Source organism: Colobus angolensis, unplaced genomic scaffold, assembly GCF_000951035.1.
Source record: "Colobus angolensis palliatus isolate OR3802 unplaced genomic scaffold, Cang.pa_1.0 Scaffold96, whole genome shotgun sequence".
Lineage (NCBI taxonomy): Eukaryota > Metazoa > Chordata > Mammalia > Primates > Cercopithecidae > Colobus > Colobus angolensis.
Window position 1 is genome coordinate 127,867 of NW_012123598.1, and position 16,466 is coordinate 144,332.

Sequence of the window (16,466 nt, forward strand, 5' to 3'; positions counted from 1 at the left end):
CAACAACAAAAAAAACAGTTAAGGGGATTCTTAGGCATTACTGAATTTTGCAGACTGTGGATACATGGATATGGTGAAATACCTTGCTCTTTGTGCCACCTCATAAAAGAAACTCAAGCAGCTAACACTCACTCCCTAACTTGGAAACTTAAAACTCAAAAGCCTTTAACCAGCTAAAACATGTTGGGAGCAAGCCCCCCAAAATCCGGCCATACACTGGCCGCAAAACTGGCCATAAACAAAATCTCTGCAGCACTGTGACATATTCATGATGGCCCTAACACCCAAGCTTGAAGGTTGTGGGTTTACAGGAATGAGGGCAAGGAACACCTGGCCCACCCAGGGCGGAAAACCGCTTAAAGGCATTCTTACACCACAAACAATAGCATGAGCGATTTATGCCTTAAGGACATGCTCCTGCTGCAGTTAACTAGCCCAACCTATTCCTTTAATTTGACCCATCCCTTCGTTTCCTATAAGGGATACTTTTAGTTCATTTAATGTCTATAGAAACAATGCTAATGATTGGTTTGCTGTTAATAAATATGTGCATAAATCTCTGTTCGGGGCTCTCGGCTCTGAAGGCTGTGAGACCCCTGGTTTCCCGCTTCACACCTCTATATTTCTGTGTGTGTGTCGTTAATTCCTCTAGCGCTGCTGGGTGAGGGTCTCCGTGACTGAGCTGGTCTCAGCAAAAACTAGCATTACTTAAAACACCAGCCCTCAGGCTTCTCATAAGGAAGGCATTTAATCTTTATGTATCAGAAAAAAAGGAAATGGCCCAGGGAATTTTTTTTTTTTTTTTTTTGAGACGGAGTCTTGCTCTGTTGCCCAGGCAGGAGTGCAGTGGCCGGATCTCAGCTCACTGCAAGCTCCACCTCCCGGGTTTACGCCATTCTCCTGCCTCAGCCTCCCGAGCAGCCCGCCACCTCGCCCAGCTAGTTTTTTTTATTTTTTTAGTAGAGACGGGGTTTCACCATGTTAGCCAGGATGGTCTCAATCTCCTGACCTCGTGATCCACCCGTCTCGGCCTCCCAAAGTGCTGGGATTACAGGCTTGAGCCACCGCGCCCGGCCATGGCCCAGGGAATTTTAACTAAGGCTCGATGTCCTGCTCAAAAGCCAGGGGGTTACCTAAGCAAGGAACTTGACTTGGTGGTTAAAGGATGGCCAGCCTGCCTCCAAGAAGTTGTAGTGGTGGCTTTGCTTGTACCAGAGGCCACCAAGTTAATCATGGGAAATAACTGGTTTTTTGTTTGTTTGTTTGTTTTTTGTTATTTGTTTTTTTTTTGAGATGGAGTCTTGCTCTGTCACCAGGCTGGAGTGCAGTGGCATGATCTCGGCTCACTGCAACCTGTGCCTCCTGGATTCAAGTGATTCTTCTGCCTCAGCCTCCTGAGTAGCTGGGACTACAAGCATGCACCACCACGCCCAGCTAATTTTCGTATTTTTAGTAGAGACGGGGTTTCACCATGTTGGCCAGAATAGTCTTGATCTCTTGACCTTGTGATCCACCTGCCTCAGCCTCCCAAAGTACTGGGATTACAGGCGTGAGCCACCAAGCCCAGCCAGAAAATAACTGTTTAGACCCCACATAATATAGCAGGACTGCTATCCTCTAAAGTAAGTCTCTGGCTAACAGACAATCGCCTCCTCAAATATCAGGCTTTGCTGTTAAAGGGATTTATAGTCCAGTAAAAACCTGTCCTTGCCTGAACCCAGCCACATTCTCCAAAAGTAAACTGGAGAAGCTGAACATGATTGTCAACAGAGAGTGATGCACACCAGTTAAGAAAATGATAAGGATCACTGTTTATATTATCTGTAAAGTTTTAATTAATGAAGAAGAATTTTCTGAAAGAGCTTAATTAAAAGTGGATACCCAAGTTATAGATGTACTTGAAACGCCTTTATGTTTTTCTCTTCTTAGATCTTGTTTTTTCTGGAAAAGGTTTGTATCTCAGTCAACTCAATTACTTTTCTCCACTCTGTCTTGCCAATCTTCATGCATGCATGAAAGGCTCACGGATGACTTCTGGTGGCCTTGCACTATTTGAGAAAACAGACAAGGTGCCACAGATTCAGTCTGGGGGAAATCTCTGTTTTCCTCATGGAACCCCAAGAATTAGAGATGGATAAATCCCTCTCAAAATCTGTTTTTGCCTTCAAGCTATGCCTGTTTATTAGGCACCAGAAACTACATGCTTTCATAGCCTTATTCTTAAAGGGCTCCACCCTGAGCTTCTGGATCTTCTTCTGTCTGTCTGTGTAGTCATATATGTGTTGTGTGATGTCTATAAAAAAGAGCTCTAATTGATCGGTTTATAAGCACTTAGATCAATTTTTTGTTGTTGTTGAGACAGGGTCTTACTTTGTCAGCAGACTGGAGTCCAGTAGTGCAATCTTGGCTCACTGCAACCTCCACCTCCCAAGTTTAAGTGATTGTGCTGCCTCAGCCTCCCAAATAGCTGGGATTATAGGCACACATCATCATGCCTGGCTAATTTTTTGTATTTTAGTAGAGACGGGAGTTCACCATGTTGGCCAAGATGGTCTCAATCTCCTGACCTCATGATCCACCCGCCTCAGCCTCCCAAAGTGCTGGGATTACAGGTGTGAGCCACCGCACCTGGCTGATCAAATATTTTTTGAAAGAATAGTAAAAACTGTAACTCCTCTTAGTTCATGTGACTTTAATCTTTAAAAATAAAACAGTCTTAGGGATTATTGGTAAAACACAAATGTATTCAGGATGTAAATATATGGTCTAAATTATGCAGGTCAGATACTATGTTTGCTAAATGTTTTAAGGTTGTACTGCTCCTTTGGCCTTTAAGAACTGTTCAACTTGCCTGCTTCACAATGGGTAAAGTCTGGGAACATATGGAAGTAACCACGCACCTAACTTATTCTGGAAGGAGTTAAGCTTTATCTGCACCTAGCACATAATTAAAACAACTTACCAGGCTTTACATTAAAGTTAAAAATTGCTAAGAGGTAGGGCCAGGTGTGGTGGCTCATGCCTGTAATCCCAGCACTTTGGGAAGCTGAGGCGGATGGATCACGGGGTCAGGAGATTGATACCATCCTGGCTAATGTAGGGAAACCCCATCTTTACTGAAAATACAAAAAATTAGCCTGGGGTAGTGGCACATGCCTGTAGTCCCAGTTACTTGGGAGGCTGAGGCAGGATAATCGCTTGAACCTGGGAGGTGGAGGTTGCAGTGAACCAAGATTGTGCTACTGCACTCCAGCCTGGGTGACAGAGCAAGACTCCGTCTTAAAAAAAATTGCTAAGAGTTACCATTATGACCTGTAATTGAGACTACTGAAATAGATTTACATGCAAGGTGTATAAAAACAGTAAAATGTGTTTTTCATAAAAAATTATAAGAAGGCATGGCAATGTACATTTTGCCTAGGGATAAAGAATTGTCTTAAAGTAGATAAAATACAGCTGAAGGTGTAAGCAAATTGGGGCAAAATTGCAAGAATCAATCTTGCAAAGGAAACTCTGTGTGAACATATTGACAAAATATAAAAGGGTATTATAAAAACCATATAATAAATTGAGCATTGTATATAAAAGCACAAGAAATAATTCTTAATGCACGAATCTACTCTAGCAAAATTTGTAAAGGGTTATAAAAGGTTTGTGAAAATCTCACCTCATTGTCAAATTGGTTAAGATTGGATAGAATTGCCTATAAGGTTTCATTAAAAATTGTGGTTGACATTAATAGTACACTAATGTAAGGGTGAAATTTGGCTTTCTTTCTCTTGAACACAATTTTCATGTAATAGTAACAGCTAATGAAAGGTTTTTGCTTTTTCAAATTTTTGAGTCATCGTTTTGGCAAAATAAATAACATAGTAATGTGGAATTCTATTACATAACATCAAATATTTTAAGCCTGTCAACATATTTAACAGACTTCCACAAATCAATTGTCTTTCCTGACACCTAGCTTTTGGATGCTACAGAGGTCCCCCGGGGGCATCCAGAAAAGAGGTAAGCAGGATTATTTGACATGTTTAGTTACATGGGATTGCCAAAATGATGTCTAATCTTCTTCAGGTTATATTTCAGCAAATACTGTTAATATGCATTCCAAAATTGCATGGGATTTTGAAAATTCTAATGTCAAAATATATGCTATAAACCACAATTAAGGTTGTTACGTTAAGTTATTGTAAAACACAGAAATAACCAAATTTTTTTGTCAATCATGTTTTTGACTAACCACTCTGGACATTTACAGACAATTGTTATCTTGTTTTAATCCTCTTCAAAATATGGTTCATAATCAGATGTAGGACTTTAACAGGTATTCTTTTTTTTTTTTTTTTTGGAGACAGAGTCTAGCTCTGTCGCCCAGGCTGGAGTGCAGTGGCGCGATCTCGGCTCACTGCAAGCTCCGCCTCCCGGGTTTACGCCATTCTCCTGCCTCAGCCTCCCGAGTAGCTGGGACTACAGGCGCCCGCCATCTCGCCCGGCTAGTTTTTTGTATTTTTTTTAGTAGAGACGGGGGTTTCACCGTGTAGCTCAGGATGGTCTCGATCTCCTGACCTCGTGATCCACCCATCTCGGCCTCCCAAAGTGCTGGGATTACAGGCTTGAGCCACCGCGCCCGGCCTAACAGGTATTCTTAAATGCAGGTTTCTGATAACTGAAAAACATACAGGACTCATGAAAAGCTAAAATGTTTATAAATATCAAGCAGAACAACAGTTAACAGAATAGGCTGGACTAATAGCAAAACTGAAGTAATATTTTTGACTTTCTCTTGGAACATTGCTGATCCTTGTTTTGTTTTCCAGAGTCAAGGAAACTTCTTCTGAGCTAGCTACAGCCTTTAACAATTGAGTAAGGTTTACTTCTGTGAACAAAATTTGGAACATGTTTGTTTCTCTCTGCCTGATTGGTTCTCTAAGGACCACTGCAACATGGTCTTGCGAATTATACTTCAAGAAGCCTATAAGGTTAAAGGATGTCTATACTCACAGTGATATAGGAATAGCACTCGGTGGTTGCAGGACGATGGAAAAATTCAAACAACAAATAAAAACAAGAACTAGGCAAATAAACCACAGGATAACAGAAAACCCAAAATAAGAGAGAGAATGGCCAAAATCCCAGTCGGGATGACACGTCCATGACTCTTCTGGGCAAAATCAAATAAGAGAGAAAGGGGGCAGTCACCAGGTGCATCCCTTAATTTCCCTCCTTTTCCAGAATACCTAATAATAATTCCACTCTCTAATTAAAGAAACACCCACAAAATAGGAATGCTGTGTGGTCACAGGAGAAGGGGAAAAACATCAAGCTATTAAAACTAGCTACCCCAACAAGGGGACTGGGCTGATGAGACCTTAACAAACAGGACGGGGGCTAGGCTGCCCCATGACGCTAGATTTGACCGATTTCCTACCCCAGACCTAATTATACACTCATCGCTACATTAAATCACACACCACCAGTGCCAGGCCAAGCCAAGCACGCCCACATTTAGCATAAAAATGGTTGGCACCCCAATTCTAAGAAATTTCCACCTTTTCCTAGAAAAACCTCATGATTATTCCACCCCCTAATTAGAAGAGCTCATAAAATTAGAAACCCAAACTCCATTGTGCATGACCGGCTCTCCCTCGTTCGCCCGCACTTCCCTCTTCTCTTGGGAAAAGTACACTCTTCTCAGAAATGTGTACTTTTCCTTCTCAATAAAAGCTTTTTGCCGTTAGCTTCATTTTGACTCATCCCTGAATTCTTTCTCGCAATGGTGTCAAGAAGCTGGGCTCCGGAAGTGGGTGGGGACCCTGGAGACCTTCCCGAGCCCTGGGCAACACCAGTCCTCCCAGAGGATACAGACGTCCCACAGAGGGAACCCCATGAGCACGTCCCGGGAGTGGCTCCACGCAGGAACGGGGGATCCCGATCGACGCCAGGCCCAGGGACAGTGCCTGGGGTCAGGGTGGAGGAGGACGCAGTAACCAGGGAATGTCACTGGGTCACTGAGAGGAGGCAAGCAGGGAACCTCGAGGCAGGGCCCCCTCTATCAAACTCGCTCACCTGGGTGCCTGGGCGAGTGCTCACAGCCTGCTCGTAGGGACGTTGAGGCATCCGAACAACAGGAAGTTTTAAAAATGTGCCGGGCGCGGTGGCCCAAGCCTGTAATCCCAGCACTTTGGGAGGCCGAGACGGGCGGATCACGAGGTCAGGAGATCGAGACCATCCTGGCTAACACAGTGAAACCCCCTCTCTGCTAAAAGATACAAAAAAACTAGCCGGGCGAGGTGGCGGGCGCCTGTAGTCCCAGCTACTCGGGAGGCTGAGGCAGGAGAATGGCGTAAATCCCGGAGGCGGAGCTTGCAGTGAGCTGAGATCCGGCCACTGCACTCCAGCCTGGGCGACAGAGCGAGACTCCGTCTCGGAAAAAAGAAAAAACTTAAAAAAAAAGTACAATCCAGTGTGTACACTTGCTCCACTAAGATCATCTGAGATATACACAATCACGGTGTGCATCAGAAAAATGGAAAAAGAGCCAAGCCTGGCCCGTCACCGGACAAAACTACATTACCCAGAAGGTAGTGGGGCGGCGCGTGCGCCGGACCAACGTCGGCACTGGAAAAGGCGTGGCAGGTGTCCGCCACACAGGGGCGGGACTTCTGGCCTACGCTGGCGTGGACGTTTTTGGGTGGCGCGTTGGTCCTCGCTCTGGGAACTGTGCTGGGAAAGATGGTGGGGAGACTGGGGCTCACTTCCGCACCGTTGTAGCACCCGGGGTAGGGTGTTGAGTCCGTGGGAGCTGCCCCACGCGGCCTCGTCCTGCCAACGGTCGGATGGCAGAAGCGAAGGACGCAGCGCAGGTGAGTAGATGGGCTCGGCTCCCGCGGCCGGCCGGCCTCAGCGTCCCGGGCCCGAGGAGCGGGAGGACGGCGTTTCGGGGTCCTCCGCAGTGCAGTCCCTGCCGTTGCTTCTCAGAGGGCCTAGAACGGGGTCGAGCGGCCCCGAGTCCGGAATGCAGCCCCGGGGTGGCCTGGGGAGCGTCCCCGTTTCTGGGGTGCGGCGTTGGGGTGTGAAATAGGGTTTTTAGGGACCCGGAACACCTCACAGGTAAGAGGAGCGACCGCGATCCTCCTTGTGACTTCCAGCCGTGTCCTTTTCCGGGCCTGCGACCTTGAACAAGTCCCGTTACTGTCCTCGTCCTTCATTTTTGCACGCGGAAGGTAGAAATATTTACTCTTTTCCCCCCTGGGTTGAGGAAGCTTGAACAGCACGGTCCGGGGACGTCGCTCGGGATGTTGTTTCCGGAGATGCTCCCTGGGCCTGTGCTAGGTTTAGAGACTCAACCCCAGCAGGAGTCTGACCCTCTGGCCTCCTTGGCCTCCTGTCTCTACAGAACGAAGGGCAGCAGCTGAAAGAGGTGGGAGGAGCGTTTTTGCAGTTGCTGCTGTGCCAGGGCAGAAAAGGTGGTAGGGCAGGCTGACGAATTTGTCTTTCAGTTTGGGCAAGTGACCCTGGGTTGCAACTAACAGTGTATTTTCCTGTTTAAGACATTTAGTTACAGGTGAAAAACGAGTCCATTAAAATGTTCAGAGGTGATGGTATGTAGGCTGTGGTGTCCCTTTGGAGATAACACATGAGGCCCAGGGTTACTCTCTAGCAGTCACCCTGATTACTTTCATGATAGCCCAGATTACTGTCAGCTCCTGTCGTAGTTGTTGATTTCTCATCCACATCTCCCTCCCTCACTTTATTTCTGACTCCCTCTGGTGTCCGCTGCTTAAAGAGGCCTCGTCTGTTGCACCGTTTAAAACTGACCAAATCTCTTTGGTCTGCTTGCCCTGTTTTCTTGTCATCTGAATCTTTAAGACCATCTGACATTGCCTTACTCATTTATTTAGTTGCCTGTTTACGATCTTTTTCCAACCCTGGAATGTGAGTGCCTGTTGCTTCCCTTTCCCAAGACTCAGAACAGCCAGGCTTAATTAAGTACATATATTATACTTAATAAATGGTTGTTGATTGAATAGGCCTCTCTTTCAGGGACTCCCATCACATTTCCAATAAATCCACCCCCTCCTGCCAGCATGGTCTGCAAGGCTCTGCTTGGTCTGCCCTTTTGACCATGTCTTCCTTCTCCTCTTCCATTCTCCCCTTTTTCAGTGCATTCATCCAGGGAGTCCTGAGCTTGCCAAGTTCCTTCTCATTTTTCAGCCTTTGCCCTTGCACTTCCCTTTGCCTAGGACATAGTTCTCAGGTCTCTGCAGGGCTGCCCTTCCACACCCATCCTGGCAGTGCTGGCTCTAGCTAAAAGCACCCCTCACTCCCACCTGCCTGCCCTCTGGCAGCTTGGTGAGGTGTTTTAGTGGTGCTCAAATGCTTAGAGCTGCCTGCTGAGATGGGAATAATTATTGTGTTGATTTGGAAATAAATCCTTAGGGAGATCATGTGACATCATCATGGTCACATAGCTGGCAAGTGTCAGATTTATTTGCTTTACCACAGCTAAGGAAGGTTTAGCTTGACAGGGACACAGTGAGGACCAGAGGACTTAGTGAAGGGGGTCTGCCCCTCCACACCTGTGGGTATTTCTCGCAAGGTGGAGACGAGAGACTGAGAAAAGAATTAAGACACAAAGTATAGAGGAAGAAAAGTGGGCCCAGGGGAACGGCGCTCAGCATACGGAGGACCCGCGCCAGCACTGGCCTCTGAGTTCCCTCAGTATTTATTGATCACTATCTCTACCATCTCGGTGAGGGGGATGTGGCAGGACTATAGGGTAATGGTGGGGAGAGGGTCAGCAGGAAAACGTGAGTAAAGGACTCTGTGTTATAAATAAGTTTAAGGAAAGCTGCTGTGTCTGGATGTGCACATAGGCCAGATTTACGTTTGACTTTACACAAACATCTCAGTGTAGTAAAGAGCAGTATTGCTGCCAGCATGTCTCACCTCCAGCCATAAGGCGGCTTTCTCCTATCTCCGTAAATAGAATGTACGATTGGGTTTTACACCGAGACATTCCATTCCCAGGGACGAGCAGGAGACAGATGCCTTCCTCTTATCTCATCTGCAAAGAGGCCTCCCTCTTTCATTCCTCCTCCTCAGCACAGACCCTTTATGGGTGTCAGGCTCAGGGACAGTCAGGTTTTTCCCTTCTTGTGAGGCCATATCTCAGGCTGTCTCAGTGGGGGGAGACCTTGGACAATACCCAGGCTTTCTTGGGCAGAGGTCCCTGCGGCCTTCCACAGTGTATTGTGTCCCTGGATTCTCGAGACTGGAGAATGGCGATGACTTTTACCAAGCATACTGCCTGCAAACACATTTTTAACAAAGCACATCCTGCACAGCCCTAAATCCATTAAACCTTGAATCAATACAGCACGTGTTTCTGCGAGCACAGGGTTGGGGCTAGGGTGACAGATTAACAGCATCTCAAGGCAGAATAATTTTTCTTAGTACAGATCAAAATGGAATTTCGTACGTCTTCCTTTTTCTGCATAGACACAGGAACAGTCTGATCTCTCTTTCTTTCCCCCACACTTAGCTGCTGCTGTTGCTCTTATCATGGTTGGATTAGTATCAGTCATTTTCCTCCATTCTTTTAATATGCCAGAGTATTTACTGTCTGCTTCCCGTAGTCCTCATGGGATTGCCATTGTTTGTGTCATCTTCAACAGCTTCCCATAGAAGACATTTCTCTCAGGCACAACTGCGTTATGTTAGAAGGCAGGATCTGCCTCCCCTTTGAGTCCTGCATGGAAGTCAGTCAGTCCTAACACCTAGTTGATTCAGACCTGGATCTCTCTGCACATTGACTAGAGACTGAGTGACAGGTTCTGATCCTATCCAACCACACAAGGCCAATAGCATTACTTCTGTTGAACTTTCCAGATGTTGGTGACCTTCAAGGATGTGGCTGTGACCTTTACCCAGGAGGAGTGGAGACAGCTGGACCTGACCCAGAGGACCCTGTACCGAGAGGTGATGCTGGAGACCTGTGGGCTCCTGGTTTCACTAGGTAATGGCTCACCTCTCATCCCTGAGGAGGACCCTAATCTTCTTGATTCTCAGCCAGGCAAAAAGGTCACTGGAACTGCCCTCCTTTCTCTTCACAGACCCTGCAATTTTCTGGTCCCACCTCTTCCTGACTGATCTCCCTTTGTCTGCATCAGAGATTGTTGGGGTAGAAAATGTCTTTTTTTTTTTTTTTGAGGCGGAGTCTCGCTCTGTCGCCCGGACTGGAGTGCAGTGGCCGGATCTCAGCTCACTGCAAGCTCCACCTCCTGGGTTTACGCCATTCTCCTGCCTCAGCCTCCCGAGTAGCTGGGACTACAGGCGCCCGCCACCTCGCCCGGCTAGTTTTTTTTGTATTTTTAGTAGAGACGGGGTTTCACCGTGTTAGCCAGGATGGTCTCGATCTCCTGACCTCGTGATCCGCCCGTCTCGGCCTCCCAAAGTGCTGGGATTACAGGCTTGAGCCACCACGCCCGGCCGAAAATGTCCTTTTAACACAAACCCTCACTCCAGTGCTCAGCCCATTCTGAGGTCCTTAATCCAGATTGCATAAGAAGGAAACGGACTGGCCATCCTGGTGGGGTCAGCTGTGGCCACAGCCCTGTTAAGCAGGGGCCATGGGGGATGGCTGTTCTTAGAGAAGGGGGTGAGTCAGGCAGCCCCCCAGAAGACATTTGTCCTCAGTGCCCCTCGGATATCTTCCTAAGCAATACAATGTGTAAAAAGGCATCTGGGTGCCTGCGTGGCCATTAGTTGTTTTCTGATGCTGGATACCCACGCTGTGCTGATCCAGAGGGTGTTTTTAGAGGGTACACAGGAATGTCCTCAAAAGGCATGGGTTGGTGCCCTGATAAAGCCATTCCTTTTACGTTCTTTGTCCAGCATGCAAATTGTTGTCATAAAAGTCTCAGATTGGCTGGGTGCAGTGGCTCACACTTATAATCCCAGCACTCTGGGAGGCCGAGGCAGGTGGATCACGAGGTCAGGAGTTCGATACCAACCTGGCCAAGATGGTAAAACCCCGTCTCTACTAAAAATACAAAAATTAGCCAGGCGTGGTGGTACGCGCCTGTAATCCCAGCTACTCGGGAGTTTGAGGCAGGAGAATTGCTTGATCCCGGGAGGCAGAGGTTGCAGTGAGCCGACATCACGCCATTGCACCCCAGCCTGGGTGACTGAGCAAGACTCCATCTCAAAAAATAAAAATAAAAAAATAAAGTCTCAGATCAGCGCTGAGTCTTTCATTTTCCTTTCACTGCCCCAGTGCAGCTCATTTCTTTTTTTAACAGAGGGGACAGCCTCCAACTCAGCCCTGAGAAAGGTACATGGGCTTGCTGGGACTTAGTGGCATTGTTGTGATTTTGTTGTGATTGCAGACTTCTATTTGTTGGAAGTGAAATTGACTTTCTCATTTACCAGAGCAAAACAAGGTTCCCTTTTAGAATACAATATTTAACAAAAATGGGTCAGGATAAAGAAGTTATTAGAAATGATGGTACGCTCTGAGTTCATTTGGGAAGCTAGACATCAATCCATAGATGACAGCTGAAATAATTTCTAGAAAGAAAAATGAGGGGAATTTAGGAATAAATAAGCAGAACATCATAACCTATTGTGGGTGTTCCAAAGAGGGCATCTCAGGAAGTGACAGTGGAGCTGAGACCTGAAAGCTGAGTAGGACTTAGCTGGATGGAAGGAGGCAGAGGAGGGGAACGGTGTTGCAGGTGGAGGAACCAGTGTGTGAAAAGTGACAGGGAGCTCAGCTCTTGGGGAAGCCAAAGGATCATCTGATTCACCTTTCCCACAGCCCTGTCCCAGAACTCAAAGCCAGGCATGTAGCACACATTGGTGGGCCTTACTGTGACATGTCTGAAGGAATCCTGGGCTATGGTTCAGAATCTGCCAGTTGGTATTTCTGTGGGTCCTTGTACCTCAGTCATTGGTCTTTCATACAGAATCCTCCTGTCTTTTACTCACCACATCTAGTGGAAAGCATTTGGCTGCATATAACAGAAAACCAGATCAAACTGGCTTCACCTGGAAGGAAATTCACCAGCTCGCCTGATGAGAAGCCTGAGGTGTGGTTGGCTCCAGGCTTGTTTGGTGCCACAGCCCCGTGATGCCATCAAGGATGTCAGAGTTCTTTGTTCCTTCTTCTTGGTTCAGGCTTCTGTATTGTCCTCAGGCTGGCTCCTCACGGGGATGCTGGGTGCTGCAGCCTTGACGGGGGCAGCCGGCCCCCATGGTCAGTCCCTCCTCCCACCCTGGAATAAATGCTTTCTTTTCACAATGAGAATCCAGCTTTGGTCACCTGCCTAATGAAGACTCTTGCATTTACCAATTTATTTCAACCAGTGGTTCTTTTCCTTTTCGTTTTTTTTTTTTTTTTTGAGATGAAGTCTTGCTCTGTCATTCAGGCTGGAGTGCAGTGGTATAATCTCAGCTCACTGCAACCTCTGCCTCATAGGCTCAAGCAATCCTCCCAACCTCATCCCCTTGAGTAGCTAGGACCATAGGTACACACCACCATACCCGGCTAATGTTTTATATTTTTGGTAGAGATGGGGTTTCACCATGTTGGCCAGGCTGGTTTCAAACTCCTGGTCTCAAGTGATCCTCCTGCCTCGGCCTCCTAAAGTGCTGGGATTACAGCATGAGCCACCATGTCCAGCCTCAGCCAGTGGTTTTCAGCTCCATCTGGGTCCCAGAATTTTGGGGGGCACATTTTGGAAGTACTGATGCCCAGGTCTCATATGAAGAAATTTTGTTTCATTTTGTTTGAGGTTGGAATCAGGCATCCCCAAGTGGTTCTGAAAGCATGAGGTGTTTGAGAAGCAATGATTTAGACTCGTTAGAAAATGCCTTCTTGGGCCAGGTGCAGTGGCACTTTGGGAGGCTGAGGCAGGAGGAACACTTGAGGCCAGGCACTCGAGACCAGCCTGACCAACATTGTGAAACCCAGTCTCTATTAAAAATACAAAAATTAGCCAGGTATGGTTTTGCATGCCTGTAATCCCTGCTACTCGGGTGGCTGAGGCACGAGAATCCCTTGAACCTGGAATGTGGAGGTTGCAGTGAGCCGAGCACTGCACTCCACCCTGGGCAATAGAATGAGACTCTGTTTCAAAAAAAGAAAGAAAGAAAATGCCTTCTGGAGGAAGCGGCTCACCTTTGCAGTTTTCCATGGCTGTCAAAGTGTTGTGTGCCTGAACAATGTTGGCTTCCCTAGACGGAGGTCGTGGGCAGTGGGTGTTGTGTAGACAGATAGCACTACCCTCCATGGCAGTTGTAGCCCAACAATGGGATTTGTGCCTGTCTTTATCTCCTTGGCTGCTATAATAAAATGTCATGGATTGAGTGGTTTCAGCAACCAGAGTTTATTTTCTTATGCTTTCTTATGCTTCTGGAGGCTGGGAAGTCCAAGATCAAGGTGTCGGCAAGTTTGATTCCTAATGAGACCTCTCTTCCTGGCTTGCAGATGGCTGCCTTGCTGTGTTCTTAAATGGTGGAGGGACACAGGAGAGATCTCGCCCTCTCCTCCTGTTTTTATAAGGCCATAATCCTGTCAGATTAAGGCTCCACCCTTACAGCCTCATTTAATCTTAATTACCTTCTAAAGATCCCGTCTCCATATTCAGTCACGTTGGGTGTTAGGGCTTCAACGTACGACTTTTATGGGGAACACAGTTCACTCAGAGCAATGCCCTTGATTTTCAGGTCTCACATCAGCATTTTGCTTACTTTGGTGGCCGCTTCCTTCATGTCTGGCCCCTGTCATGGAGTCCGAGGCAGGATGGAGAGACTTTCATTTTCTCATTAGATTACCTCTATTCTATTTCTTTTGCTATCAACAGGGCATCGGGTTCCCAAACCAGAGCTGGTCCACCTGCTCGAGCATGGGCAGGAGCTGTGGACAGTGAAGACAGGCCTCTCACAGCCTACCTGTGCAGGTAAGCAGCCACCAGCTGGTCAGGTGGAGTCATGGCAGTCTTCAGAATGTGAGGGCACCACCACCTCTGAATTTCTGTGTGAAACTGCTCCTTGTGGCCTCCTGGGGGCCTGGTTGTTTCTGACTCACTTTGGGGTATAGTGTCCATCATCAGGTGAGCACTGAGCCACACCATTATTCAGAGACACAGTTACCTTCTGCTGTGAACAGGAATCTTTATGGTTGCTCTGGCTCAATCCGGCTGGTAGAAGGGGAACAAGAAGAAGGGGAGAAGTCATACCCCGTTGTACACATACTTTGCAACCACATAATCTTGACAAGAACTAGGCGTTTGGCCACCTGGATGCTTAGGACTGACAAATATGATTTGGCTGTGTGTCCATGGAAAAGAATGGATTTGGTTTATATCACCTCAGGCTCCTCTACTCAAAAAAAACCCAGAGTGATATAATTTCTGTGTCATTGAGTTGTTAGAGGATGTAGAGATAACGCATGACACTGCTTAGTTCAGTTCTTGGTCCAAAGGATCAACAAATGTCAGCTAGTTAGTATTATGCATGAACAGTTTTAATCATCATAAATGTAGTCACACATTTCTTTCTGGACTCAGAGAAAGGGGATTTTCCTCCCCTTGATATTACTGTCGGCATTATGCCCTGAATCCCACTCTTTTCCACCTTCTCCATCCGCTCATCCATCCTCCAGTTAGACCATCAGAGACTCAGAAGCAGCCCTTTGCCCCATGTCTTCCTGCCCCTCTTGTCTTGAAAAACACCAATGTGACATTTGGCCTTCCCTGCCCTACATATGTGCTGATGAGTGTAGCTGGAGCCGTCTGCCTTGTGGATTTGTATCACCACTGAGTCATGGGCTCTCCCCTTGGGCTTCTTGGGCAGCCCCATCTGCAACCCTGTGTTCCAAATACCCCCCTTCCCATTCCCTCAATCCCACATCTCCACTTCAGTGTCTCAGAGGCACCTTTAGTTCCTGATGCCTAAAAAGACACCCAATTCAGAGAATGTCTTACTATCCAAGCAGGTTAGAAGGCTGGAATCATGCCACATAGCTCCTGGACTCCACCTAACTTCATCAAACCCAGCATCCATTCATCCCTAGTCCTGCTCATTTTAAATGATCCATATCTCCTGAGTCCATCACCTCCACTGCTTTTCTTGGCTCCTTCACCAGCACCCTAGTCCAGTCATCTTTTGCCTGAGCCGTACCAGAGGCTCCGAACAGGTCTCCCCACATCTGCCCCATTCCTCTGGGCAGCTCTTGTCCCTGCACCAGCTCCTGCAGCCACTCAGATGTGTTTCAGATGTTCACCACTTCCCCCGCAGCTGATGCTTCAGTATATAATTAATTTCATGTTAAAAACAGGATGTGTATTTAATGTTCTTAAAGATTCATCTGCGCAGTCTCACACCTGGCTTCTCTTGTCCTCTATGGAGGAGCTCTTACCTCTAGTCACGGTCAGTGTCTTTGCCAGTGCCTGCATCACACCTGTTGTGTTCTCAGGGAACTTGCTTTTTAAAAAAATCTCTGCTTTGTCTGTGCCTTCAACTTCTCTATATTCAACATAGAAAGTGTGCTCAATACAAAACCAGAAAGTGAATATAAGTTTAAACAAACAAACAAAAAAAGTGTACTCAAATTGCTTACACTTGGGGGAAACAGACAAAATGCTTTTTCACTTACAATACCCTGTAACTTGTGTTGGCCCCACTCGTAAAGCCAAGCTTCTTGGAGTTGTCTCATGTTTGGAAGAGATGCTTACACTTGACTTTAATATTTTTTTGTTTAAAATTTCTCCAAAAAAAAAATCTTATGTATACAATAATAAGTACAAATTTGAAGGGCTCAGCTTAAATTTTTACATTTCTACAAATTGAATTCTTCATCTAGGTCAGAATTTACAATATTTCCAGCACCTTGGCAGTTTCTGTCACCCTGTCTTTGCCAGTAGCTCCTCCTGCAGTAGGAGCCACCGTTTAGACTCTCTCCCTAGGCATTAGGTTTTTTTTGTTTTTTTGTTTGTTTGTTTGTTTGTTTGTTTTGAGATGGAGTCTCGCTCTGTCCCCCAGGCTGGAGTGCAGTGGCCCCATCTTGGCTCACTGCAAGCTCCGGCTTCTGGGTTCACGCCATTCTCCTGCCTCAGCCTCCCGAGTAGCTGGGACTACAGGCGCCCGCCACCTTGCCCGGCTAGTTTTTTGTGTTTTTTAGTAGAGATGGGGTTTCACCATGTTAGCCAGGATGGTCTCGATCTCCTGACCTTGTGCTGACCTCGTGATCCGCCCGCCTCGGCATCCCAAAGTGCTGGTATTACAGGCCTGAGCCATCGCGCCCGGCCAATGTCCCACAATTTAATGAACACTTGTGCTGCATCAAGAACTGTGCATTTTCGGCCAGGCGCGGTGGCTCAAGCCTGTAATCCCAGCACTTTGGGAGGCCGAGACGGGCGGATCACGAGGTCAAGAGATCGAGACCATCCTGGCTAACA

The 16,466-nt window shown here is 47.0% G+C and overlaps 1 protein-coding gene across 1 annotated transcript in view; it reads left to right on the forward strand.

The window, feature by feature from the left end:
* The first annotated feature begins 6,658 nt into the window (after window positions 1-6,658).
* Window positions 6,659-16,466, forward strand: part of ZNF550 (zinc finger protein 550) — a 13,585-nt gene continuing 3,777 nt past the window's right edge. Inside the window, exons 1-3 of the mRNA XM_011932381.1 lie at window positions 6,659-6,866; window positions 9,895-10,021; window positions 13,872-13,967. Coding sequence (XP_011787771.1) covers window positions 6,840-6,866; window positions 9,895-10,021; window positions 13,872-13,967 — 250 coding nt within the window. The 5' untranslated portion in view covers window positions 6,659-6,839. The remainder of the gene's footprint in view (window positions 6,867-9,894; window positions 10,022-13,871; window positions 13,968-16,466) is intronic.